The 27,653-nt window shown below is 39.0% G+C and overlaps 1 protein-coding gene across 2 annotated transcripts in view; it reads right to left on the reverse strand.

Annotated features, from left to right (window-relative positions):
- DHX35 (DEAH-box helicase 35) overlaps positions 1–25,643 on the reverse strand; it is a 53,684-nt gene extending 28,041 nt beyond the window's left edge. For both annotated transcript variants that reach the window (XM_067554404.1, XM_067554403.1), the window contains exons 1-12: positions 25,598–25,643; positions 23,217–23,350; positions 22,729–22,821; positions 21,630–21,707; positions 14,828–14,932; positions 13,036–13,097; positions 11,267–11,336; positions 10,613–10,672; positions 9,125–9,237; positions 7,238–7,334; positions 4,421–4,579; positions 2,865–3,075 (exon numbers count right to left, since the gene is read on the reverse strand). In XM_067554404.1, coding sequence (XP_067410505.1) covers positions 2,865–3,075; positions 4,421–4,579; positions 7,238–7,334; positions 9,125–9,237; positions 10,613–10,672; positions 11,267–11,336; positions 13,036–13,097; positions 14,828–14,932; positions 21,630–21,707; positions 22,729–22,821; positions 23,217–23,350; positions 25,598–25,643 — 1,228 coding nt within the window. The remainder of the gene's footprint in view (positions 1–2,864; positions 3,076–4,420; positions 4,580–7,237; positions 7,335–9,124; positions 9,238–10,612; positions 10,673–11,266; positions 11,337–13,035; positions 13,098–14,827; positions 14,933–21,629; positions 21,708–22,728; positions 22,822–23,216; positions 23,351–25,597) is intronic.
- Positions 25,644–27,653: the final 2,010 nt, after the last annotated feature.

The raw sequence follows: 27,653 nt of genomic DNA on the forward strand, positions 1-27,653 counted from the left end.
GTCAGTTAGCTTGCCATTCTAAGGCTGTGCCTTCACTGTAAAAAAAATGCTCTCTCTGTGACTACCTCAAACCTATAGTCCATGCCTGGTGCTGATCTCAACTAGCTATATCAAGATAAAAATTACCTGTACCTTGTCTCCATTAGGACTTTAGATCAAATTCACTATCTTGATGTACAAAACAAACTTTTTCTGCAGTGAAGACTTAGCTAAAACTATCAGAATTAAACTAGCTCTCCCAGTCCACAAAGTAATTCATATGCAATAAGAGTTTTACACTTTTGTGCCAGCACTCCTCTCTGTAAAAATCACTACAATAGCAATGAAATATGATCTACTTATTATGTAACATACAAAAGAACTCTGGTAATAACCTGAAAGATCTGGAGTATACTTGTGAGTACAGAATCCAGATATTGGCGCTTCCATGAAAAATGTTGGAACACTACATTGTATATTGACATGCAAATAACAATCTCTGCTTCAGAATTCCTACTCTAGACTGTCACAAGTGGCCTTTACAACAGAATAGTGCTTACTCCAGCCAGGTAGGCAGCCATGTGGACATTGTATCAACTCATCAGAGTTTAACAGTAAGCTACAGTAACGTAGACTAGCATGGGTATGAGTATAACCGACCCCACTGTACTCTCCATCCTCAACAGTCAGTCAAAGTGAGACAAATACAGAGGTAGAAAGTCTTTGTTCAACATAAGAAACAAGACAAAGCCCTTGCACGTGGCTAGAAAAAACACAAATGGAAAGCAAGTCATTTTGAAAAGTTGCTCTCCCCACTGAGCATACTAAGTCACAATACTGATAAAACACATTAAGAATATGATTTATTGACCTTGGATCCACAGTATTATTTTGATTGTCTCCCTGAGTTGGTGTATTACATGCCATTTCACATATGGAAGAGGTTGTTGGTCAGATTTGGGATCACAGATGAGAAAGAGATCCCAATATGGCTGTCCCATGGAATCTAGGAATAGGTGTCTGATTTTCAAAGGAATGAGGGCTATGCTAGTGAAAAACATTCCACAATTAACAAGACATATATTATAACAATGGAGTGTTTTTAATCACAGACCAACATAACCAGAGACCGATCAGAGACAGTGAACGTACAGACAAGGTACTGGAAAGATGCATTTTAATATGGTATTACATAAACCTTACTATGGATAATTAATCTTAACTGCACACAAAGCACATGCCTCCTAGTTTCACCCCAACACAGTGCTGGAACACTCTCCTGCTAGAACTAAAGCAATAGTAACCACTGATTGCATGTAGTGGGCTCATTATAAATACACAGAATAGACCAAGTTTACATTTAAAACTGTAATTATTGCTGATACCCTAGAAATTGTAAAGACACACAAGGCCTATATAAAGCTTCAGTAAAACTAGAGGGAATCTGAAACAGACAAGCAGCTGCACTGTTTTACTGAAAAGCCTTCCCTCACAAAAGGAAATAGCCAAGAGCTAAGGTAGACAGACTGTAGGTTTTTTAAGCTTACCAGTTGAGGGACTGAATCATTTATAACAAGTCTCACCACACCAGCCTCACTAGTTCAAGCGAAGCATTGTATTATGACAGCTAGTATTGCACGAGGGATCATATGAGCAAGGAATTTTACCTTTAATTATTCAGACGATGTCCAGACATACGTCTTTGGTAGACGTAGTATCTGAAGGAGCCTTTTCCAAGATCATGCAGAACAAAATGTAACAGATAAATAGGTATAATGAGTTGGAGTAAATTCTAGGCATACAGCAGTCCTGAGATATCAATAAGAATGCATTGCTTAGTGGACTTTGTGGTCCAGATTTAAAGCAGCATCTTGGGTTTGCAATTACTGCTAGTCTCATAGCATGTCTCCCAATCAGTCTGCTTTTGGATTTTAAAGGACTTCTATTTCAGAGACTCTGAAAGTGCAGCACAAATGGGCACTATATGTCTATAAACCTATATAACTCACACGTATGGGTGGGTTTATTTGAAAACAAAGGGGTATGCCTGCATATAAGGTGGGTAAGATTTTCTGAAGCTTTTGAAAATTGGGTCCTAAAGTTTTAATTATTTATCTATATTTGCTCCTTTGTAACTGTTAAATTTACTATAGTATAACAATGTATTTGATTAACACCTGCTAGCATGAGGCCTCTGGTGGATGATTACCATGCTGTCCACATGATGTGAAGACCACCAAGATTAGCTAAGGAACTTAACACGAAAATCACCATGGTCTAACTGTGAATGAGATGGAGACTGCATTCTTGGTGAGAAGTTAACTCTACAATTTGCTTCCTGCCTTAATTCAGCAAAGCCCAAATCTGTTGGCTTTCAGGACATGCTGCAAGGCTTTTACTGGTGAAGGTCTGGTGGGAAGAGTTTTGGAAGTGAATTGGAGGGATGTGGAGAGACCTAATTTTGTCAGCTGTTGTAACTAAAATATGTATACCAATGCCCGGGATGAAGCATGAGCATACATCACAAGAATAGAAAATGCAAAATAAACACCAAGCTAACGTTTAATAATGACAATCAGTTCATCTATGTACTTGCCATACACTTCTGTTTTGTTTTATTATTGACTGAATATGCAAAATCAAATATTGTAGAGAAATGCTGAATCACTTCCAGACCCATCACCTTTGTTCAGAGCCAGTGAAGACTGCACTGTTTAGAGAACTGGTTTAACTAATGCACGGAAGCAGTGAAGAGAAGTCACTACTTCCTGCTGAAGCACAGATTCCAGTTGTCTCCTTCATGATCTAATGTTTCTGAAGAGAAACTGGTCTGACTAGCTGCAAGTCCCACAACAGCAAGATCTCCTGTGCAACATATCACCTACCTGTGTAAAGTCTGTAACATTTTCCAGAGCGATTCCGGCCTGCACGGCCTGCTCTCTGATTGGCTGATGCCTTAGATACCGGGACAACCACAAAGCATTCAACTGCTGTTTTTGGATTATAAGCCCGAAGCTTCACAAAGCCACAGTCAATCACAAATGAAATCCCATTAATTGTGATGGATGTCTCAGCAATGTTGGTGGCCACTATCACCTAAACGTATCAGAGAACAAAGTTATTTTGAGACCTTTCACTTTTATTAGTGTTAAAACCTGCAGTCAATGCAATAGGACTCTGATAGGAGCAACTTGGAAGTAACTCAGTAAAAGAGGCTACAAGGAATACATCTGAAAGCAAAAAGATAATACATTGATGAAGCAGTTCACATCACACTAAAGGGACATTGGCAACTTGCCTGTCAATTTTTAGGATTTTACAAGCATTTTCCTATTTAAACTGCAGTTCTCTTCCCACAAAAGCTGAAGAAACTATCAGTACAAGGAAAATACAGGTGCTATCAAATAACAAAACAAACTGAAAACTGAGAAAAATGTTTCCTTCAAATTTCTTTCTGTTATAATCTCGGGTGTCATTTGTAACAACAATAAAAATTGAGATAATTTATTTAAGCTGACTTTAAAGTTATACTTGTCAACTTAGATGTAAAGCGCAGCAAGAAAATGCTATAACAGAGTGCAGAGAAGTTTAATTTTTATTTCTTCTGAAATAGCAAAAATTAAATCCTTGTAGTTGCTCACCAGTATCAGATCCTGGAGCAATAAGGGCAACTTTCCAATTGCTCATCTCTCTCCAACAGTAAGTCAACGATATAGAACTAAATTAAAGCCAAGCAGAGGCAAAAGGTATGATAGCTCACCCTAGACAGTTCTGCCAATATATCTGAGTTCCTGACATAGGTCTCACCTGAACAGAAATGCCAATTGTTCCCAATTGCATGATAGCTCTGTGATGTGGAAAAGTGTCCAATACAGGCTAATAGGAATTTAAACAAGTGAAAACAGAGTTTAACTAATTTCTTCAGATCCAATTCTAGAGCATTAACCCACTATGTCACCAAGCCTCCTTTTATTACTGACACAGTGCCTTAGCTGTATAGGTTGAAGGAAGAAATCCAACTGGAAAAGTCAGCAAGAGCAAAGTACTTTAAAGAAGAGGATGAGAAGTTTGAGGGGAATGCAGAAACACATGGGGAGCCAATGCAGAGACATAAGAATGGAGAAACTGATCAGGTAATTGGAAGAGAAAGATTATCATCACCATCACGTTTTGGGAAAACTGAAGAAGCTAGAAGAAATAGAGGGAAGAGGGAAAAGTTTGCAGTAGATGAACATGTAATGATTCCTTCTATAATGATAGTCTTCACTTGCCTTCTGAAAACTGATAGGCAATGTTAGCTGGTGCAGAAAGACTGTCTAGATCAAAACCAGAGATTGCTACATTTTAGTGATTGGTGGGCAATATCTACGCAGTCTATAAATAGCTATGGAATCCTTCTGGATAACAGGCACTATAGCAATACTACATACGGCAACCTTACCTTTCTGACACTGTGTGAAACCCTCTCAAACACTTTCATCTGCTCAGAGGAAGGTAGCCCAGCATACATGGGAAGAACACGAAGATGTTTCTTCATCCCAGAACGAGAAAGGGCTCGAGCCTGTTCTATTAGCATAGAAACTATGGTCTCCACCTCCTCCTAGAATCATATCAAACCAGAAGACAGACCAACAGAGATTTAGCCTTAAGATTGCACAACTCACTCCCAGCTGCATAAGAAAAAGGTACACGCAAAATGTTTGTCTCTAGTATCTTGTTATGAGATTGTGAAGAACATCGTATTGGGATCATCCTTTTTCTCTCTTTTGTGCTTTGATCAGGAGTGAAATAGTTAACAATACTGACATCTGAACTGAACTTAGCTTTAGACTTCTCAGCCAATTGAGATTAATGATGGCATTTGACTCCTTTCAAGTATTTTGTTTCAGGCTGTCTGCAAACTGAGACGAACACCACTGTATCAATTTGTCCATTTAAAAAAAAGGTTAATTTAGCAACAATAGGGGCTTGAGAATTTTTCTTTATAAAAAAGCTTGGAATCTGGAGCCCAAGATGTTGGCCACTACAAATAGCACCAGTTCGCCAAGCTTCCATGAGTCAGCCCAATTGAACCCCTAAAAGAAAAGCATGTAAACAACCTAAAATAAATAAAATGAAATGTAAATATGTTACCCATGATGCTTTGCTAATTCCCTTTATTTACATGGTCAGGAAAAGAAATTCCACTAAACAAGAAATTTGACATGCAAGTCAGCAACAGGTTTCCTTCACCTTTAAGGTCGGAGGCCTTGGGAGGCCTTGTTTTTTGGCTAAGCTTAGGCCTTGTTCTTCGGCTAAACAATAGCAGCCATATTAGGAAAGACAGAAGCCACAGGCTAAGTAGTAGGTAGTCACAACTTCACATTCCTGAAACTACTCCAAAACAATGTAATATCAGGCTGTTACGAAGGTGCTACTGTCTTAATAGTACCTACCACCACCAGATAAAGAAATATATCTTAAGATGCTTAAAGAAAACTTGGTCTGATAGCATTCTATCTGGAAAGGAATCACTTATCAACAGGTGTGGTTGTAAAATCTACACTTCTTATTGTTTTGCCTTTATGGTACCCAATTCTCTATTGTTTATCTGAAAGATTTCTGTATGGTTCATTGATTGTTTCTGTCTGTTACATAACTAAGTGTGCACTATTTAAATCAATTAAGGTGGTGGGATATGATTGGTTAAAGAACTTTTTCGTAATGGGCTAGGATTGGTGTTTTGAATATCTTAGTTTAAATGATTGGTTAAGATACAGCTAAATAGGACCCAAGTTTTAATTATATAAACTAAGATCCAAAAGGAAGTGCTTTGGAACCTAACTCCAGGACACAGCCCAAGAAGAACAGAGCTGCCAGACCTCAACACCCTGCCAACCATACTGTGCAGAAGCTGGAGTCCCCAGATGATCTAATCCTGATTGGCCACCAGAGAAGTTTGTCTGCCTTATTGGGAATTGTGAGCATTGTATGATTAGCATGTATATTCTGTTTTGGTAATTGTTAATAAATAGAAAATAAGGAGATCATTGTGTAAGACTCCTTCACTGGTAAAAGATCCTGCAAACCCGCAGAGAATTACACCCGGAGCCCTACAGCCTGGGAAAAGATGGGTATTTCAATTAACCAGGTTACACCCAGAGCCCTACGGTCTGGGAATGGGTGACCCTGAGCTCTGGAGTGTGAACTGGGTTTGGGTAGGTGCCTTTCCCCCAGAGCCCTACGGATTGGGAAAGAGTGAGGGTACCTTAACCAGGTTATGCCTTGAGCCCTATGGATTGGGGTAAAGGTGGGATGCCCTGGTGTGTGGGTAACATACCTGTAACCTTTCCCACTCCTAACACATGGTAGCTCAACCACTTTTATTACTATTGTGCATCATAGTACCACCAGAAGATCCACCTGAGATCAGGGCCCCACTGGTACTAAGCGTTATACAAACACACGGACAGGACTTGTCCACACTTGAAAGTTAATTTAGATGAAGGTAGGATATGAATTTAAAGTGCGATAGCTGAATCATTCCATTTGTGGACTCCTATTCTGCTATTCCTGAATAACTCCATGTGTAGATAACCCCCTAGTAAGAGGAAAGTCCCTGCCCCAAAGAACTCATATCTGAAGGACATACTGGGAGGAATCTACACTAACAAGGTAGCAATAGTTACTGTATAGTTGTTGGCTTTGCAGTTATGTTGCTCCAAAGCAACCACATAGGGTAATAAAAAGCTTGTCAAAAGGGGATTAAAATCTGTGCAGCAGCAGGAATTAAAAAGCAAGTTGGAAAATATTTCTGTATCTGAAGTACCATCTAGGTTGAAATATTACTGTTCAAATCATTTTAAAGATATTTAACTTAACTGCCACAATCTTATAAAATTAAAAGAAAAAACCTTAATAGTCATCCCATTTGGAATTTCTACTGATTAACGAGGATTTACTGGCATTTTAATAACTTGGTGAGTTAAACCAGTACATAACAATTTTGAAGTTTCTCTGGTTACTGAGAATGAAGGTGCACAGTAACATCAAAGGAGATAACTCACCATAGCACCAAGTGCTTGACTTTGAGAAATCTAATTTACTCTACAGGGAGGATTTTCAAAAGGCCTGAGAGTAGGCCTAACTCTGCTTCATTCATTTCTGAACTCCCATTGCCTTTAATGGAAGCAGCCTTATGCCAATAATGAGTGCTTTGAAAATTCCACCGTACATCAAAGTAGTGACTTTATGCAAAAAAAGACCCTTTCGCCTGTACCTGGCCAGTTAGAAATGCCAATATATCTCCATCACTCTCAGTCTGGTGAATTTTCATCACAGTTTCCACAGTTGATTTGACATAATCTGGAACAGGACTGTGGGAGGAGAGGGGGGGAAAAAACAACAGGTCTTGAGTATGTGCATAAATGCACTCTTCTCTCTTCAGCAAGGAAAAAATAAACTGTTAGCTTTGCATAGACATTACAAATCAGTCAGGTGCTCATTTATTTCATTATGTATCTTCATGAAATTAACCAGTCAACCTTTGGGCCTTCCTGAATTCCATATTCACCAAATCTGAGGCATCCCATTTGTTCCCTTCATACTATCATAAGCTTTTACAAAAATGTATGATGCTTGTTATAGTAAAAAGCAACACTTTAAATATTTTATTTCCTAACAGATGACAAGTGACTGCACATTTGTAATACATTCAGGCGAAATTCTAATGCAAATACTATGGACTAAATTTTCAAACAAGGGTGAAACTGCTTACTGGAAATGCACTCACAAATGCTCCTAACGCCTAGGTGATGTACGCATCTGTGTGTACCGGATTTTTCTGAAAAACTGGCCATAAGCATTTCCTAATATTCTACAGGATTTATTTTATAGAACCTTTGTAAAATTTGGATATGCTCCCATTTGCATGCAGGAAGAGTAGCATTTTCCCATACAAAATGTGGTAACATGTCAAGGCATGTTTGTACAAATATGAGTTTGCATGTGTTCAAAGAGGGATGTGCATAAATTAGAAGGCTTCTTTGAACATCTGGTCCAAATGGACTGCTGCCTGTGACCACTCTGATATCAAGAGGTTGCCAGGGTTTCCTTTAAAAACCTTTTCTCCCGCAGAGGTGTGAGACTCACTGTAAAATTGAGACATTATTAAGAAAAGACTTATTTTTAAGAGGCTAGTCACATTTCTTTCAAAGCAAATAGAGGGAAAACTAAAAATCCAGACACCCCCTCCCCCCCCCCCCCCGATCTGTCTGTAACTTACATCATATGTCTGGTCATTGTAGCCAAGCTACACTGTGCTCAAGGTGGAGGATGGCTAGTAGTTGAATGGGAGATCTTTAGGTAAAACCCAAATGCAGAACAAGTGGTAACGACGACTTAGAAGGTGCAGTGCTTCATCCCCAGCATGGTGCATGAAGACACTGCTACCTAGATTTGAGCAGTTATTCCTTTACTTCTTAGATCTTCTTCTCGTTGCAGTTCATGATTATTACTGTTTTATTTTAAGCATCCCCCAGGAGCATCTGAAGCAAACAGCCTCAGGATGAGGGGTGCATAACACACTAATATGTGACAATGTATTTAACACACCCACATTTCTTTGCTCAGCAAGAGTGCAAACTGAGCACTGAATACATGTGGGGTAAAAGAGCAGACTGCTGCCATCAGACCTGTCCATTCCCTTCTGTGGAGAATAGGGAGTAAGAAGCTGTTGCCAAGTTTGCCCATCTCCCTTCTGTGGAGGGAGAGGTGGGAAGCAATAAAACACCACTGGGCTTGCACTCTATGGGGGAGGAAAAGCATAAGGTGCCACTGAGTCCCCCGTAGCACTTGTCTGAAGTCTGCTCCAGCTGGCCAATGCAGACGGGGACAGGGGAGGTTCCTGAAGCCATTCCCCACTGAAGTCGGCTGCTGATGCTCACAAAATAGGAGAAAGACACATTCAACTGCAAAACAATTTCAGTTTTGCAACCTTAATGTATTGGTACTGAAACCATATAGGAATCTTTTGAAGCATGACTGAAGTCCCCTTAATAACTGACTCCCCCCCCCCCGAGAACTCCCCAGCCATTAACTAGGTAATCTGAGGTCATAGATGCATGTTCCTCTAGTCACCACTTACAAGGACTAAACAGGAACAGACCTCTGTATGTAAAAGATGTCCACCGGAAACGTTCTCCCTTCCACCGTAAGGATCACGCTGGTATCCTTACTGGGGTCATTGGTCTCATTTTGATTGAAGAAATCTCTAAATTTCTTGATAAAGTAAATAGCAAAAAAAAAAAAAAAAATGCATTTGAAGTCAGTATTTGAAAAAAACAAGGCAGACCCCAGGGAATACTGAAGAATGTAAAGTTAATGTCACTTGGATCTTTCAGCTTTTCAAATCTGACAATTTGTTATTTTAATAAAGTTGAAGTCCTCATTTTTTAAAAATTAAGGCTGGGGATTTGGTGCCCAAATCCTATTTACTTTCAGTGGGAGTTGGGTACTTAAGTCCTTTGAGAACCTTTGGAAACCTCTGCCTACAATTCTTTGGTGTAGTTATTATGTGCACTATTTTGTATACTTGCAGCTGAACTAGCAATTTAAACATTCAGTCACAGTTATCAAGCACACACAGACCATGGATCTCTTTTTAGAAAAATCAAAGTTAAAGTGTTTCAGAAAGGATTTGATTTATATTTATTAAAACGTTAATTATTAGTGGATTACTTTAATACATTAAATTTTGTATATATATGTTATCAGCAAAACTTTAAGAACATAAGGGATTCTGTAACTAATGCAATTAACTACATCTCAAGGTTTCAAAATATATCTATTTAGTAACAAAGGTGTAACAAATATATTGAATATAAACATAATGTATTTTGATATAACAAACATATACATAACATTTAGTCATGTATAGATAATATGTCTATATAGCTTAACTACAAAATATTTGAAATTCAGCACTTTTTGATAGTATAAAATGTCCCAAAGATTTATGGAGTACTGTAGTAAGATCTCTTACTTTTACAAATATATTACAGTACACATGTAGACTATTACCAAGTATGGCATATTATCAGCATTTAAAATTAAGTTAGTGCCAAATTAACAATGTATATTTTTTCTGATGCATTAGTCTCACTTTATTGTGTTTATTTGCTAATTAACTAAATTCTATAATTCTCAACGGGCTGTTGAATTACTAGTGAGAATTAGCAAGGTTCTTCAATAGATCATTTAATAATCTTACATTTTTAATAATCAATGATTTTGTCAATTTGTCATCACCAATATCGAGCTTAAGCCTTTTAGTTTTATTAGACAAGAAATGAGCTAGATTAAGCAGAAGGAACATCTTACATAAAAACAGCTATTTAGGAAAGAAATTGCCACAAATACATGACAAACGGATTCATATTAAAATAACTCTCCAAGAATGAGCTTATGTAACAAAGAAAACTGCAAAGAAATAGAAACACAGCAATTTTGCTAGTTGTAGGTTCTTTTCCCTCCTATCACCACCATTCACACAATTCTCGAGATAAGCAGACCATGTAGGACGAGATATCCTTTCTGTTAGAAGTGAAGCTTCCACTTGAGCTCACTTAATTTTTAAACCAAATTTAAGATGTACCTCTGCATCCAGCGTAGCTGATGCTACGATCACTCGAAGATCCCCTCGTTTCTTCTGAACCTAAGACAGACAACAACAAATAAATGGATAAAAGCCACTCATCCAGGAATTATTTACAGAAATGAGGTATCCTACAACATCCTGACCATCATTAACTCTTAGTTACAAATATTTAACAAGTCACAAGATAACTGAATGAGTTAAAGCTCATCCAGTGATGACTGTGCAAGGCTTTTTTCCCCAAACACTGAGATAGACTAAATAGTGCCTGTTCCAGGACGATTTTGGCAATCCTATTCTTCATGCCAGAGAAATCAGGCAGAAGTGTCTCCAAGGATGCCAATCACTTCATACCAGATCACTCAGAGGGAAGCACTATCAGCAGCCATAGAAACACACTGTACTTTACACCCCCATGTGGGATACAAGAGAAGAGGAGTTCGGTATTGTGGAGGCAACAGGATGGAACCTGAGTGCCAGCTGGGAAGGCAGAAAGCCATGTGTAAAGAAAGGGTTAAGCCTGATAGATGCATAACAAGCCTTTGCTCAGGAAGCTGTTCCCAATAGGGCCACCAAGCTGTGCATCAGGATTAATGGACTAATGGTGAAAAAAACAAAACAAAAAACTAAAAAGGGAAGCTAGCAAGAAATAACCTTTTTTAACAAACCAATGGCAATGTCTGTATACAGGGTTCTTTCATGGGCTTCATCCAGCATGAGGACACTGTCAATCAAAGCAAAAAGACAAGGTTTCAATAATCAGATCTGATTGACTTTGGAACCAAGACATCCTATCTCCAAATCCCTAATCTTTCAGAGAAGAGCCTGACATTTTAGGCACATCACTGATTAAAGCCAACATATGTTTGTAACTAAAATCCTCTCAAACACAGAGGGAAATGCAGCAAATTACCAATGATAACACCTTAATTCTTCTTCTGTATGGCTGGTGCAGAGCTGCAACTACAGTGTCACCTAAAGTTGATCGAGTCAGATGGCTACATCAGGAGAGACAGAATTTATTGCAGTGATGGGCAATAGGTGGTGATATGTTTGAGGATCTGTCGTGAGGAGCCACACTCGCACATTGGAGAGTCCTTAATTTCCCATTTGTGCATTAAATGTCTGCATCTGCCACATTTTAATTTATTAACAATAACACCGAGCATTACAAGCAAGAGTAGGTAAGCTTCTTTTGCCTCATTTTGAACCCTCTTGAATATCATGGGTTTGAAAGTTTACTCAGATGTTACTGTTCACATTCTGCTTAGGTGAGATAGTGGAGAGAAAAGGAGCAGAGAGAGAAAAAAAAAATCCTGTGTATGTCTGTGTGTGTGGATGGGGAGTAGAATAAAGACTGAAAAATGGAATGAACCGGGGAGGGGAAAGGGACAGGAGGGGGGAAATGGTACACTTGCTGCATATTAAGCATAATTAATGCCAGCTAACTTTTGGAAGAGGTGCAAGAGGGAATTCCTTCTATCCTTAATACGCAAGACAGTCTTCTCTGGAGTTAGGAATTTTGTTTGTTTTTAGTGATAATCCTGAGGGGAAAAGTGGGTTTAAATTAGCAGACTAAATGGTTTGCAAACTAATTTAGCAAACCCAAACAAGAGTGAGAGGGTAAAATAACTGCAAACTCCATGAGAATCATTTATCCCTACTTACAAAGCCACTGCACCCAATGATACTTCTCAATAACATGATCAATTTTTTTTTCCCCATAAAGGACATGGTATAAACAAAAACCAAAATAGAAAGCAGACCATCTCCTCAGCAGCTCAGTTTAAGCAGTGAAAGTGCAGTTCTGTTCTGAAAAGTCACTAAATTAAAAAACAGCACCTCTTTATTCAATCAGCCAAAATAAGTTTTTACTTAGCATACGTTGTATTCTATTCTGGCTTGTGGATAATGAACTTGTGGATATTAAGGCATTAACTAAGATTTGATTGCAAATTATAGTTACTAATGCACAGGCTGCAATGGACCCAGACTGACTTTCTGATTGTGTCAGCAGGGATGGCAGTAAGGAAAAAAAAGATTTGAGGTAAAAGAAACTGAAAAAACCCAAACCAACACTGAATTTTACCACTGCCTCCCTACTCACCCACACAGATTTTTATAAGCATGCCCCCTCATTGTAAGGAAGGTGTTTTCCATTTCAACTATAAACCTAATTTTCCAGAGGGCTTATATCTTGACTCTGCTTAAATGTCTCTGGACTGAAATGGAATGCTCAAGTTACAAGTCTGCATGTAAATTATTTCCTATAATTCCCTAATAAGGCTGACATTCAAATGACAAGATCATCTTCAGTCTTTGGAATGTTTATTAACTGCCTTTTAATCTGTAAAAATTTGTCACTGGTCCCTCAGTCATCAGCATGCATTAGTGAGGATCTGCTCTATGTAAAGTGTCTTTACCTGTATCTCGTTAATAATGGGTCAGCCATCATCTCCCTCACCAGCATACCGTCAGTCAGAAACTAAAATCAAATAAGGAAAATGAGTTATCTATAACCTACCTCTAGGAACAAGCTCAGCTGGGTAAAATATTTATATTACCTGTTTGTAAGAAACTAACAAGTATTCTGGATTACAAAACACATTTTTTATTGTATTTCTATTGCCTTTGACTCATTTTCTATCTGCCTTTCACTCTCTTCAGTATTACCTATAGACATGTGCTTCTAAACGCTAGTACTGAAAAATAATAAGACACACAAGTATGGGATGCTAAATCAATCCAAGTACAAGCAGACTGAGTTTCTTACACAAATTTGTGTTTAATTTTTTAATAAATGAAGTTAATTCTTGTGCAAAAACATGCAAAAGAGATGGCAGATCCTCGTTCTGGGCTGCCATGTGCCTCAAACTGCTTTAAAGAGGGCCACATGTAGAGTGAAAAGGTACTTCATTCTCTGTGTCCATTCAGTCATTGGCACTGCTGAGAAAACTGCTTAACAAGTGTCAGGTAGCTCATAACAGAACAGAATACAAAAGATGTTTTGTGATATGGACATTTTCTTCTTATTAGCTAATGAAACTACCATCTTTCTACAAAAAGCTTATAATGATTTTTAGCTGCTCAGGACTTAAAAACAAAACCTTTTCAATTTACTCATGAGTTGCATACGACCCTCACCTAGATATGAACTGATGACTTTGAGGTGAAAGTCTCCATATTTCTCCCATTACCAATCTCAGAAACAATCAAGTACTAAAAGATATTTAAGAACTGTTTTGTAAATACATATCTTCTCATTCTGTTTTATATTGCTTTTTAAAATTACTTGGAATTAGTCAAGCTTTTGACAATACCTTTAATAAAGGTAAAATACTAGATAAATCCTATTCATTGTTGTTATTTGACAGAAAATAAAGCAAACTCTCTTCTGTACACAGTACAAATAATTTCAGTATTCCCCAATGTGATAACAGGCCACAGCTGTGAGTAGGGGGGAAGCTCTAGCTCACATGAAGTCACCTTCAACTAATTTGTTCATTCTCTCACTTGTCTGCATTTTCAATCTAATTTTATCTTTAAGGTAACTAGGACACCCTAGCTTCAATTCATTGCAGCGCTTCCTTTCCACTTTACTGGTACCTCAGATTTACACTAACACTGGAGCAATATCTAATCATAACCACCTTGAAAACTCCTTTGGATTTAGAGTGGTGGCTGCTGGTATTAGCAGAATAGAACATAATGTTCTATTCATTATATTAAGATTTAAATAACCATTTAGGCATTTTAAACATATGCAAACACACAAACAAGGTAGAGTCAAGAACAACATTAAATAAGCTGACAAAGTTCTTAACAATGAGCAAAAAATATGTAAGATTAAGACTGAAAATTCAAGATAGATCCCTTAAAAAAAAATCCTTTCAATGAGCTCAATCACCCCCCTAGAAATTAGGATTATAATAAAGCACTACACAACTTCCTTTATTAAAACTTTTAAAATACTGAAGGTAGTGTGTCTAATGACTGGGCCAGGGACCTGGGAATCTATTCCTCATTCTTCTACTGACCCACTTTATTACTTTGTGCAATTCACCATTCTGTGCCTGAGTTTCACCATCTGCAAAATGGGTCTAGTACTATCTATCCCACTCATTAGGTATTACAAAGCTTAATTAATGTTTGCAAATGCATTTTGACAGTTTCAGCTAACCATTTCAGGATACCTGCATTCAGCTTAAGTTTCACCTTAATTCTTGTAGCATGTGGGTCCGTGCAGTCATCAAATCGAATACAATATCCAACTTCATATCCCAGCACTGCACCCCTTTCTTCAGCCACTCGGCCTGCAACCTAAGAGAAGAGAGGCCTTTCAATGCAAAGAGACACAGTACAATGGGATGGTTTACAACAGATTTCCTTTTCATATCCTTGTTTGGGAGTGGAGAGGCAGGAAACATGGTGCGTGAAAGTAATGTTGTTCACGCTGGTTCCACTGGACTCAAATTCTACTCTGTGTAGTAATATGTGCTGAAGTTCTGTAGTTACTTTAAAAAACATTCGGATTAATTAAATGAAAAAATAAACCAGAACATTTCAGTTTTTCCAAAATACATTATTAGAACACTGCTTGAAAAAAACAGGATATATGGTCACTTTACTCGTATATAGCAATGAAACCAACAACAATCAGATCAGTTTCATTCTGTTTTTGCTTGAGAAAGCTATGGAGCTATCTTCTGTGATGGAGAACTCACACAGAAACCATGGGAAAGAGATTGCCCCTCAAAGCAGACAGAAAGCTGAGGGAAGGAGAGAGCAACAAACACACACAGCCCTTTGTCAAAGCTCAGTGGCAGAGGCTCCCTCGCAGCAGACAGAGCACATAAGAGATTCTATTAGATTATCTTAGTCTGAGTAATTTGGCACTTCTAATGGGCAGAGAATGGAAAGGGGAGTCAGAAATCCAGGGTTTAATTACCAGCCCTATGCACTTTGGTAACTGCACTGCTAATCAAAACACAATCTTTCTCCAGTAATCCTGAGATTACAGCTCTCACCATTACATTCAAAATAAGGGCACTAAGGAATGGTGGGAAACAACATCCACTAACCAAAAAATCCAAGTTGGTGGCCATGAAACATGAACAAATGTATTGCTTTCAAAATCATATGCACATGCATAGCATCTTTACTATCTTCTTCTGCAAGGACACGTTTTATGTTTGTAAACATGCTGAGTTAATTTTCAGCAACCCTGTCCAGCACAAACATTTATAACCTCTGAAATCTCAGCTTTATCTGAATTTCCTCTTGGGGTAGAGGGAAAGATTCCTACAATGTATTGTTTGCGGCAACATTCACGGCTGCTTAACCAGCCTTTTCTCCAGATGATCAACACTGGTAAATATGGGCATGAGGTTTGTCAATATTTTTTCATGTTTTCAGTCAATTTTTTGCAGCAATAATTATTATAAAACAGTCTTCACATATTTAACAGGCACTTCCAATTTACACCATCTTTATAACATGTCAGTTTCAGAAAATCTCATCATGGTCACCAGCAATCAGAAAGAGAAAGAGAGAGAGAGAGAGAGAGAATGTGCACACATGCGTGTGTTTATGTATCTAGGGAAGGTAGGCAGGTTCTGCTGTAAAACTACTGCTTTAATCAATGGCTGATCTAAGTTGGCCCAAAAACCAAGGGAAGAGCTGAAGTGCTCAGTTCTGATACCTAATCTTCTATGGATGAAGACTGAAGACGTTAATGTAAGGTTCAAACTTAAAATGTCCCATCTACGTTGCAATGCACAAATATTTAGTAACATACATGAGATGTTCAGCTTAAAACTTGTATTTTCAACATTTAGGGCTCAGTCTTGTAGGTGTTTCACCCAATGTAACTAAGAACAAACATTTTCCCATAGTCTTTAGGAAGTTGCTTGGAGAAACCATGACAGTTATGTTTAATAAACAAAATGGAAGACAGCTATGATGGGCACAAGCAAACCAGCCTACAAGCAAAAATAAACTTAATAGAAAATACCAAATTGTGAAGTGACTTCAGATCCATGTTATATCTTTGTGCAGGTTTGAAGCTTTTCTTTCAGCAAGAGGAAAAAGAAAACCTGACAAAACGCCAGAGACTGATTCACACCAAAATAGACAAGAATATAACCTTCCTGCTCTAACACCTCTTTCAGGCACAGAAACATTAACAAAAATTCATTGTAGATACATTTACGGGGGAACAATTGTAGCTAGTAAAATCCTCAAAGGCTCAAATATTTTATGTCATGTCAGTGCTTATGAAAAATGTCAAAGTAACCACTCTAGAAAATGAAGCACACATTTGTGAACAGTTTAGGCATATGCCTAATTTGTGCATACAATTGCTGAAAATGCATTCTTAAATCTAATCATGTGCACAACTTATTTAAAAAGGGATATAATCAACTTAAAAATCGTATATTGTAAACCAAAATTCTTTACCTATGCTACTAACACCTAAAAAACTAAAATTTAAAAATCCAATTTATTTATTTATACACTTACTGTATTTCTCTCAGCTTGGACAATGAAAAATATTATTTCTGCCCAACTCACTTTTTCTTTACACTCAGCTTCACCTGCAGGTACTTAGTGCTGTAATATTTGTGTTTCAAATACTGCAAAGGAATGTTAATTAAAAACAGCTTGCACTGAAAGTTTACATAAACTGTGGATACATTTCTATTGGCCTTATGGTTTATAAAAGCTTTTTAAATAAAATATTTAAATTAGAACTGAGGCACCTGTGTGCTAGGCATTGTATACACACACTCAGAAAGAAACAATCCTTATCTAAGAGAACTTGCATTCTAAGGTCCCTGTCTGAAAAACGATAGTACACAGGCAGACTGCTGTGTCCTCACAGATCCATGTGAGCACAGCAGCCTGCTGCACACTATCAATTGCAAGATTGGAGCCCAACAATACAAGTGACACAAAATGGAAGGAGGGATCTAAAAAAATATATTCAGCAAGTTTAGCATCATAACTAGATAAATCATCAATTATTCCCATCAGTCCTTCAACCTACCCAGCACTGACTGATTTCTTATAAGATGGCAATGCTCTTAAAAAACAAATCTGAGTACAGAATCTTCTGTCCAAAGGACTGATAGAGAACAGGCAGAAGTAATTCAAACTAACCCACTACTGTCTTGCCAATGTGACACAACTGGAAGGACCACTAGCTGAGGGGAAGGTAGCTCTGTCTCCTTGGTCTTTCTAATAGTTGGCCTCTCCTCTGAGACTGCATACCAACTAGTTTTGATGGCAGTTTTATGATAGTAACACACAGGACTGAACTGAAGCTAAATACTTCTCATGGATCACTGAAAGACTGTCAGATAGCAATGATTATGGGCCAGTTTTGAACCAACAGCCTAGGGATGAAAGCTCAAATTGTGATTAATCAGATTCTATTCTATATTAATGGTTTTCTTAAACCAGAGATCTGATGTCCAACACCTCCTTTTAATGAAAAACCAAACAACGTTCATTTTAATCCTATTAATTTGGTCAACACTACACTGTTTCTAACAGTCATTTGAATTACACTCTTTAAATTGTTTTAGCGGGCTTTTAAAATAATCTTCATGTGTATTTTTGTCTCTTCCCTGCACATAAAAATGCATCTCTCTCATGCTGAACTGCCCATTTTCTCTATTATTCTCTCTTCCATTAATTCTTTCACAAACCCATTACTTCAGATGGGATCTTCTCAGCCCTCTTCCTCTCTCAAACCAAGCATTCAAGCAGATAACCAGGCTAATAATGCAAAGCTAATTCAAATAGAAGTCCTGCAGTCGTCGTCGTCTTTTATTTTATGCTACTTTTCCTGGTGAGGGTCATGGCAGCAGCATGGAGAGTAGGGAGGACTAGACCTCACTTTCTTCCGTAACAGATTCCAGCTCCTCCTGGGGGATTCCCAGGCGTTCCCAGGCCAGCCAGGAGATATATCCTCCAGCGTGTCCTGAGTCAACCTCGGGGCATCCTCCCAGTGGGATGTGCCTGTTATAGGTCCAAAGGAAGCCCACCAGGGGCATCCTTATCAAGTGCCCAAACCACTTCAGCGGACTCCTCTGGATCCGGAGGAGTAGTGGCTCTACTCTGAGGCTCTCCCGAACAGCCTAGCCCCTCCTCCTATCTTGGAGAGTCAGCTCTGCCACCCTACGATGAAATCTTATTTCTGCTGCTTGTACCCGCAATCTCATTCTTTCAGTCATTACCCAAAGCTCATGACCATAAGTGAGGATGGGGACGTAGATCCCCTTCAAGGATCGTTACCTTGTTGTTGTTGAGGGGCTTGCGTGTCCCAATGAACCCCAGGACTATGTTGTCTGGAGCTTAGCACTCCTGGTAGGGTTACACTAGGCAAAATACTAAAGTTACTAAATTATTCCCCCTTTAGATCTCTGCAAATTCCTCTTTCCCCTCTGGCAATGTCCATCCTCTAGGGGAGAAAGCAGATGAACAATCTGCTTTAAAAAAATCAATTTCAATTAGTCAAAGTAATAAATAACACACCAACGATGCCTCCCTCTGCATCAAATGATCAGACAGTCTGGAGAAATTTCAAGGGTGTTCCCACACTGAAACCCCACTGTGGCAATATGCTAAACTATAATCAAGCAATCTCAGTCTTTGAACCTTAAAAGAAAAGGGGGTAAAAGCAGATGTAAGAATGAGAACATAAGTTTTATGTAAAATTATAATGTTACAATATACAAAGTCTATCAGGTAGAGCATTACACAGTCAGTTAGGTATATTAAATAGAGGTTGGGAAAGAAGAGATGGAGGCAAATCTCCCTCTGAAGCACTAGACTCAGGTCACTGCTGAAGGCAGGGTGCTGGACTAGATAGATAAATGATCTGATCCAGTATGAAAAGGCAACAGGAATCCACCAAGCATTTATTTTTCTAACCCAGCACATTACCATAACTACAGCTGACAGGCTGCACCATACAATGTAATGTAAAGAAATTAGAACAGGGTATAGAATGGCAAAGAGGTCTATGCATGAAATGCTCAGAAGCTGCAAAACAATGATGAAGAAAATGATTGTGGCTGAGGGGAGAATGCTGCCATGGACAAAAACCTAAACCCATCAACTCAACGTCTGGCAGCAGTTAAGAGAATGAAGAACAAGGGTTGTATCAGAAGAACAGAGTACAAAGCTGTAGAAATTATCAGGAAGAGCCTATCTTGAGTAATGGGGACCTTCCTACAGGAAGGATATTGAATTAAAATGATACAGAAAAAAAGCAACAAAAACAAAATGTCCCATATGTTTGAGGAGATAATGTGGGGGGAAAAAAAAAAGAGGGTCTCAAAAAGGGAACATGACTGAGGTACATGCAATTCTATGCAGTACAGAGAAAGGAGATGCTACAAAACTAGCAGTGGGGGCAACCAGCTCAAAAAATAGAGAATGAAAGAATCCAAGACAGACAAGTCCTTATGGGAATTTAGGAGGCATTTTTTGTGCAAAGGCCAATTAGTGCATCCAACAGGTTATCACAGGCAATGAACACGACTGGACAATGAAACAAATAAGTGACGGGATACTTGAAATGGATCACAATCCCTCCTGACATTACACTATGTCATTACAAACACATTTCCACCAATCCTTAATTTTATGGGTAGAGTCTGAAGACTACAAGAGTGAGGGGCTAACAGTCTGGCTTGTACATATCACATATCCAGGCATGGTGTTAGCTTCCCACACACAGCTCGGCTGAGGGACCTCAATTCTAGACCAAAGTATCTACTACCTCTGCAGCTGTAGCATCTATTGGTAGAAACTAAAGTAAAGAACAGAATTATCAGACACATCGATAAACACTATCTGTCGGAAAAGAGTCAACATGTCTTTTGTAAAAGGGAATCATGCCTCACCAATCTATTAGAATTCTTTAAGATTGTCAACAAGCACATAGATAAGGGTGATCCTGTTGATATAGTGTACTTCAATTTTAAGAAAGCCTTTGACAAGGTCCGTCACCAAAGGCTCTTAAGCAAACTAAGTCCTGGAATAACAGGGAAGGTCCTCTTATGGATCAGTAACTGGTTAAAAGACAGGAAAAAAGGTTAGGAGTAATTATCAGTTTTCACAATGGAGGGAGGTAAACAACAGAGTTCCCTGCAGGATCTGTACTGGGATTCGTGCTGATCAACATATTAATTAATGATCTGGAAGATGGAGTGACCAGTGACATGGCAAAGTTCACAGAAAATACAAAATTATTCATGGTAGTTAAGTCCAAAACTGACTGTGAATAGTTACAGGATGATTTCAAAAAACTGGAAGACTGGGCAACAAAATGGCAAATGAAATTCAACACTGATAAGTGCAAAGTAACTCATATTGGAAAAAAATCTCAACTATACACACAAAATGAGGGGGCCAAATTAGCTGTTATCACTCAAGAAAGATCTTGGAATCACCATGGATAGCTCTCTGAAAACTTTCATGCAATACACAGCAGTGATCTAAAAGGCTAACAGAATGTTAGGAACCATTAGGAAAGGGATGGATAAGACAGAAAATATCATAATCCCACTATATAAATCCATGGTACATCCAGTTCTTGAATATTGTGCCCAGTTCTCGGTGCCCCATCTCAAAAAGGATATAGTGGAACTGGAAAAAGTACAGAGAAAGGCAACAGAAGTTGTTTCAATGAAAGAGATTACCTCACCCGCCTTGTCTCTCTAGTAGTTTACTGGTGCAGACAAATGAAAACTAATGTTCAGTGATAAAACCCAATATGAATTGAATCCACACATCCATTAAAAGGAAATCACTAGTAAATTAACCTGAGCCAATATGTGGACTAGTAAAAATTTTCTGTGGGAGGGTCGTATCTGACACGGTACAATTTTTATTGAATTTAGAACCTTTGAACATTGTGCCTAAGGAGAATCAGTAGAAGAACCATTTAAACTTTAAGCTGCAACCACAGCGATTTTTACAGCAAAAAAAGAAAGGAACTCACTGAAACAGCAGCAACCCTCCGAGGCTGCGTCACTCCCACTACTCTCCCTTCGGCTGTCCAGCCAGCTTCTGCTAGATACTGCATATAAACATTGAAGACAAGGAATTAATTAATCATACATGACACAATGTATCCAGTGGTTATAGCATGAAACTGGGTATCAGAGCTTCTAAGATTCATTCCTGGTTCTGACATCAACTCTCTGTGACACACCAGGGGTAAAACATGCAGATTTTGTGTGTTAGCTGACCTCTCTATAAAATAGGTATATTACTACTACCCCTACTTCACAGGAATATTAGCATCTAGAAACCATTTTAAGATATTCAGATGATAGGAGCTTCACAGCTGTAAAGAATTTATTCTTATTGATTTCTTCTCTCCCCCCTCTCATATAGTAGTCCTGTCTCAGGAAGAATAGCTGAATAGCATTTGTCAAGTACTCACACTGAAACAGTTAATACACCTCACTATGTTGAATCTGGCAAGAAGAGCTAATTTTATATACTTAGCAAACCTCAATATTTTTTTATTATACTTGTCACAAAAGACCAATATTTTAATGGAATATAAAAAAGTGCAATAAAAATATGCAATATATTTCTCCCATCATGTTACAATTTTCTGGCAAGGAAGCACAGAAATAAAGATGGTCACTGTTTGAATAGAGAATTAGAAAGATCCTGACTGAATTTTTTTGTTTTCTTCTAAAAAAAAATACTTTACAAATGTTGGTGAATTTAAAAGAATTCTGAAGGAGTAATAAATTTAAGAAAAGTTAGCCTCCTAGGTGAGCAGGAGCTCTTTCCAGTGTGAATTGGGGACCCAAGTTTGATTCCTGAATATGATTCTTTGTTACGTAAGCCAAGAAGTGATGTGGCAGAAGGATTTTATGCTGTTGCAATGCCAGCATCTGTTGGCTGATAGAAAGCCTGATACCTTGTCACTCCCTTGGTCATACCTCTGTGCATTCAAATATCAGGGTTGGGCCTAAAGTATCACTCTTACCCCATAAATTCTCTACACCATTCCAAAGAGTTGGCTGTCATCCCACTTAAGATCTCTTGGAAAATATGATTTTGCTAGATTGCACACTTACTTGTGGAATCTGAGTAGTTTTCCCACATCCTGTTTCTCCAATAATCACCAGGGTCTGATAGTTCTCCACCAGATACAGGATGTGATTTCTGAGCTGGAAAGGAGGAAGACATTCAAGTTAGGAGAACAAATCTGTAGAAAAGAATTTTCAATAAATTTCTGAAAAGAGCAATACACATACACTCAGTATAAAGTATGAATTATATTTAAAGCTTGATGTCAGAAAGCTAAGCAATTAAAATCCATCAGTGCAGTGCACAACATATAATATTTGAACATAAATCCACATAAAGTGTGCAATAAAAGAGAGCAGATTCACTTTTGCCAACATCTACTTAACACAAAGAATAAATGTCATCAAATAAAAGAATGGTGATTTCCATTACATCACTTTCATGTTGTCAAGTGATGTTGAAAAAGAGGATCAAAAACAATTTATTAAAGAAACAACATGCATGAGACTTAGCATATCAAAAAGCTCTTTCATACCTTAAACACTGGTAACTTTTGCCTCTGTTGTTCGATAGAAAGGGATGCGTAGGGATTATAGATGACAGCAACACCAGTACTTTCAGCAGCGCTTTGCCTCTCCTCTGAGATACTGACACCAGGACCTTCTGTACCTACATGATGTAAGATGATTTTAATAGGAGGATAACAGAAATTTGCCTGGGATATCACAGTCTAATTCAGATAAATAAGTTCTTTAGGAAAAGGAACTCTGTCTGCCTTTTAACATGTGCTGTTGAGCATCTCTAACATAATGATCATAAAACATATTATTTAGTTAATGCTTATTGAACTGGAACTTCTTCCAAAATAAAAAAAAAATGAGATGTACATTTAAAGTCTCCTAACATGGCACAATATAGGTGTGTTTTCAGAAGAAAATTAAAAATCTTCAATAAAACAGCTATTTCATGAGAAACGTACAAAAGCTTTAACTTTTGGTGCCTCTCTTTTTCCTTTTCTTCCAGTTTAAATAACTTTTTTACATACCGTATTTCTCACATTTTTTCCCAGGAATGCCTCCATTCATTTAAAACCAGGAATGGCTAATAAGAATCAAACTCATCAATACACAATTCTAGAATACGTCCCCCATTGGAACCTTTTTGATTGACATGAATTTTAAGATGTACCTTTAACCATGCTTGCTTATGAGCCATGCCTCTAACTGAGCCTAAATTTACCTCATAAATCTGCTTATTCCCAGTGCAGGTAACTGTAAAACTAATGACAGTTTGATATGTTCAATCATGTGACTGAGGTTGGGGGCAAAAATGTTCTCATTAAAAAAATGCATCATCTGGAGTTTTCTTCTCTACTACTCAGTTGAGGTGACCCCTCATTTTGTGGGATCTGTGTTGCACATTATTGGCCATGTCCACAGAAGGATTTAAACTGTATCAGCTCTATTCTGTTTTAAAACAGACACGTCCCATCCACATTCAATAAACTGTTTAAATTATCTATTAACCTAGACCAATTTAAAGAGAGGTTAAAAATGGTTCCAATAAGAATTTAATCCCCAATGTAGACGCAGCTGTAAACATCATGTCATGTAACATTTAGGTGCCAACTGAAAGTTAGGGGATAATTCCTCTGATCACCCATATGTTTTCTGTTACAATATTTTTATTATTCTCACACAATTAAGAATCAACAACACAACATGTGACCATATACATTCAAGGAAATGCACTAACTGCAATCATGAATCACTAAGTAGATTAATCTTGATGGTGGAATGGCTCAACACTCCTTGATATAATAATAATAAATACTAATTTAATTTGCCAAGGCTCACCTATTGGGAGGGAGACTCCCTCATTGTTAGATTAATTTTACAGCAATGTATACATTTCTCATAGTTAATCTTTGGTGCATGAATCGGATCTTCCCATGTGTTTGTACAGTAACTATGCTACAGGGGATTTGGGAACACATATAAGACTTCAGTATACCCCAAAAAACTGACTACTTGAATTCAAAATATTTCTGCATCTCTCTATACTACTGACCAGTCTACATTCTGGCTCATCCTTGAGCTGATTGCTTCTTTGGGCAAGTACATCACTGGACCCTCTGGGAGGCAGAAAATTGCTTTCAGATCTTCACACAAAACATGGCACATAAGCACAAGGTAGTATAATTCTCACAGGAAGAGTTTTGTGTGTTTCAATTAGAACTGCTCTCTGCCTTGCTTTTATTATAGAGAAGCTGCAGCTCTGCTATAGTTAAGGTTGAGAGTCCCTTGGTTACCAGATGACTAATTCTATTTTATTTTAGAGGTATACATGAATTTAGTGCTGGTGAAAGATGCCTGCTTGATATCCCTGAAGATTCACCACCCAGTTTATTTATCCACAGGACCTTTTCAACCCAGGCTTTCCCCAAACGCAGCCCTGCCAATGTGCCTTTACTATGCAGCCCAGGGCCCACTCCCAGCTGCGAGAGGAGAGTTCAGCCTCCACAACCCACCAACCCACAGCATCTCTATTGAGCAAGGGGCCAGGCAGGGCGGCAGCTCAGATGATGGGGGCGCCCGGACTGTAACCCTGCCAGGGCAAGGGGAACCTAAATGGCAGCACCCCACCCTGGGACAGTGGGGGCGGGAATAGGAATAATTCACAGACCACTAAGTCACCAGCCCCTGGTGACTGAGGGCAGGAGGGAGGGAGGGAAGGAAATAAACAGCTTTGGCTCGGCCCATCTCCGGGAGGCACCAAGGTGACGAGCGGAGGAGTTGAGACGAGGGGAGGCTCCTGCCGGGCGGCCCAGCCCCAGCGAAGAGAAGCGGGGGTGACTAGCGCAGGAAAGCCCTAACCCCGGCCACTCCTCCCGCCCAGGGCCCGTTCGCTTCTCACCCGGTTTCCAAAACTTCACCGGTCCCGGACCCACGGGCGCCGCCATCTTGGGGTGAAAGGTTAAACGGAAGTAGCGCCCCCGCCTACCTCACGGGGAGAGGCCTCGTGTCACGTGATGAGCCATGTGATTGGCCGGCCGTTGCCGTGGCGTCCGTGTTGTGGGCTGGCGTCGTCTGAGCCTTTCATTTCCTCGTCCTTCCCGGGTAGCCGAGCCTAGCTTAGCCTCCCCGTGGGTCGCAGAGTGGGCATTGTGCGCCAGGCAGCGCCCGCCCCGGCCACGAGGCGCCCAGAGACTAGGGCGATGGGCGCCAGGGGAGGAGCCTAGGTAGAAGGGGACCCTTTCCTTCAGGGCAGAGACTCCTCGACCCAGGAGGAGCTGCAGGCCCCTAGGGGCTTTGTGTCCTGACCGTTAGTAGGGAAGCATGGAAGGACTTCTATGGGTCAATCCAGACAGTGGCAATTTCACTGAGCAAATATTTAAAAGCAGCCAGGATTGAAAGCTACAGCTGGGCCAGGGCAGGCAAATGCTGCCTGAGACTTTGTCAGCGCAGTGCTACTCAGACGTGGGCGGTTCAGGAGCCGGATTAGCGATCAACATTACCCCAAAGAGCCACAGTCGTGTCAATTCATTACTTCGTGTAGTTTATACGAACATATATATTAGTCTCACAGCAAAATGACTGACCAAGTATTATTATTTTATCCCCTACAATTGATTAATAATGCACTAAACAGGTCCTGCTTGGTTAATAGCTTAGATTGGTTAATAATTGAATCGCACAGTGTTTTAAAACATTCTGGAGAGAGCCGCAGGAGACACATTAAAGAGCCACTTGCAGCTCCTGAGCCTCAGTCTGAGTATCACTGTGTTAGAGTTTGAAGGATATTCACGTGGCAGATATTAACGTGTGATGTTACCTATTTGTGTAATGGTTATAAAGCATTAACTTTTTTCATCTCAGTGCCTTTTGCATTAAATAATTATTGTCTGACTCAGCCACCTCCAGTAATTTCCCATAACTGAAAATTTAAAACAATACCAGAAAAAACTTTAAAATAAACATTGCTATTAGCCATCAAAACTATATATCTAAATCAATTTTTGCCTAGCCTATTAGTAGATGTGGGGCACAGAGGACAATGTGGTATTCAGAGATCCTCCACCCCATGACAAAACATTTCCCATGCTGCCAGTTCCCAAATGCTGTGCCCCCAGAACATCATGAGTGGCTAAAAAAATCACAACATTTTAAACAGATGATATGTGCTGGGTTCTGTTGATTTGCCTGCTGATTTCTTGGGTCTAGGCTAGGTCTGGACTACAAAGTTTTGCTTGCACATCTATATCAGGCATGGGGTGTATGATCTTTGACCAACATAGCTGTGCCTGCAATAGCACCTAGGACACAGTTATTCTGGCAAAACTGCATTTTTGACAGTATAGTTTAGTGCAGAGGGAGGGGGTGGAATAATAAACTATTCATGCAAAAGTGCAGATTTACCAGTATATACTAAGTCCACAGTAGGAGTGCTTTACTGGTATAGTATAACAGTAGAGCTATATCAGCAAACCACCCCGCCCCCTTGTGCCCCAAACTGACTAAGGTATGCCAGCAAAAGAACAGTTTTTGACAGTACAACTGTGTCAACATTAGGGCTTTTGCCAGCATAGCTGTGTTGGTTAGCAGGGTGATTGATTTCACACTCCTAAGCAACAGTTACCCTAGTAAGACTTTCTGCTATAGACCAGGCCCAAATGTAGATCTGACCCTTGTCTACACTAGAAAAGGTTTGCTTGTGTAGCTATACCAGTATAGCTACACCGGCAAACTCTCCTAGTGTAGACAATTTATACTTGCAAAAAAATACTTTTACCAGTACAGCTTATACTGGTTCCCTCAGCAAAACAAGTTACACTAGGACTTTTGCAGGTATAAAAGTGTCATACAAAATCACCCTCCTGGTGTTACTATACTGGCAGAAGTTTCATATGTAGCTCTGGCTGATCCTTTAGGGTGCACTTGGATAACATTTTCAAGATTTCCTCCACAACCAG

This window comes from Emydura macquarii, unplaced genomic scaffold (genome assembly GCF_026122565.2).
Source record: "Emydura macquarii macquarii isolate MOO-44397 ecotype Brisbane River unplaced genomic scaffold, CSIRO-AGI_Emac_v2 contig_1483, whole genome shotgun sequence".
Classification (NCBI taxonomy): domain Eukaryota; kingdom Metazoa; phylum Chordata; order Testudines; family Chelidae; genus Emydura; species Emydura macquarii.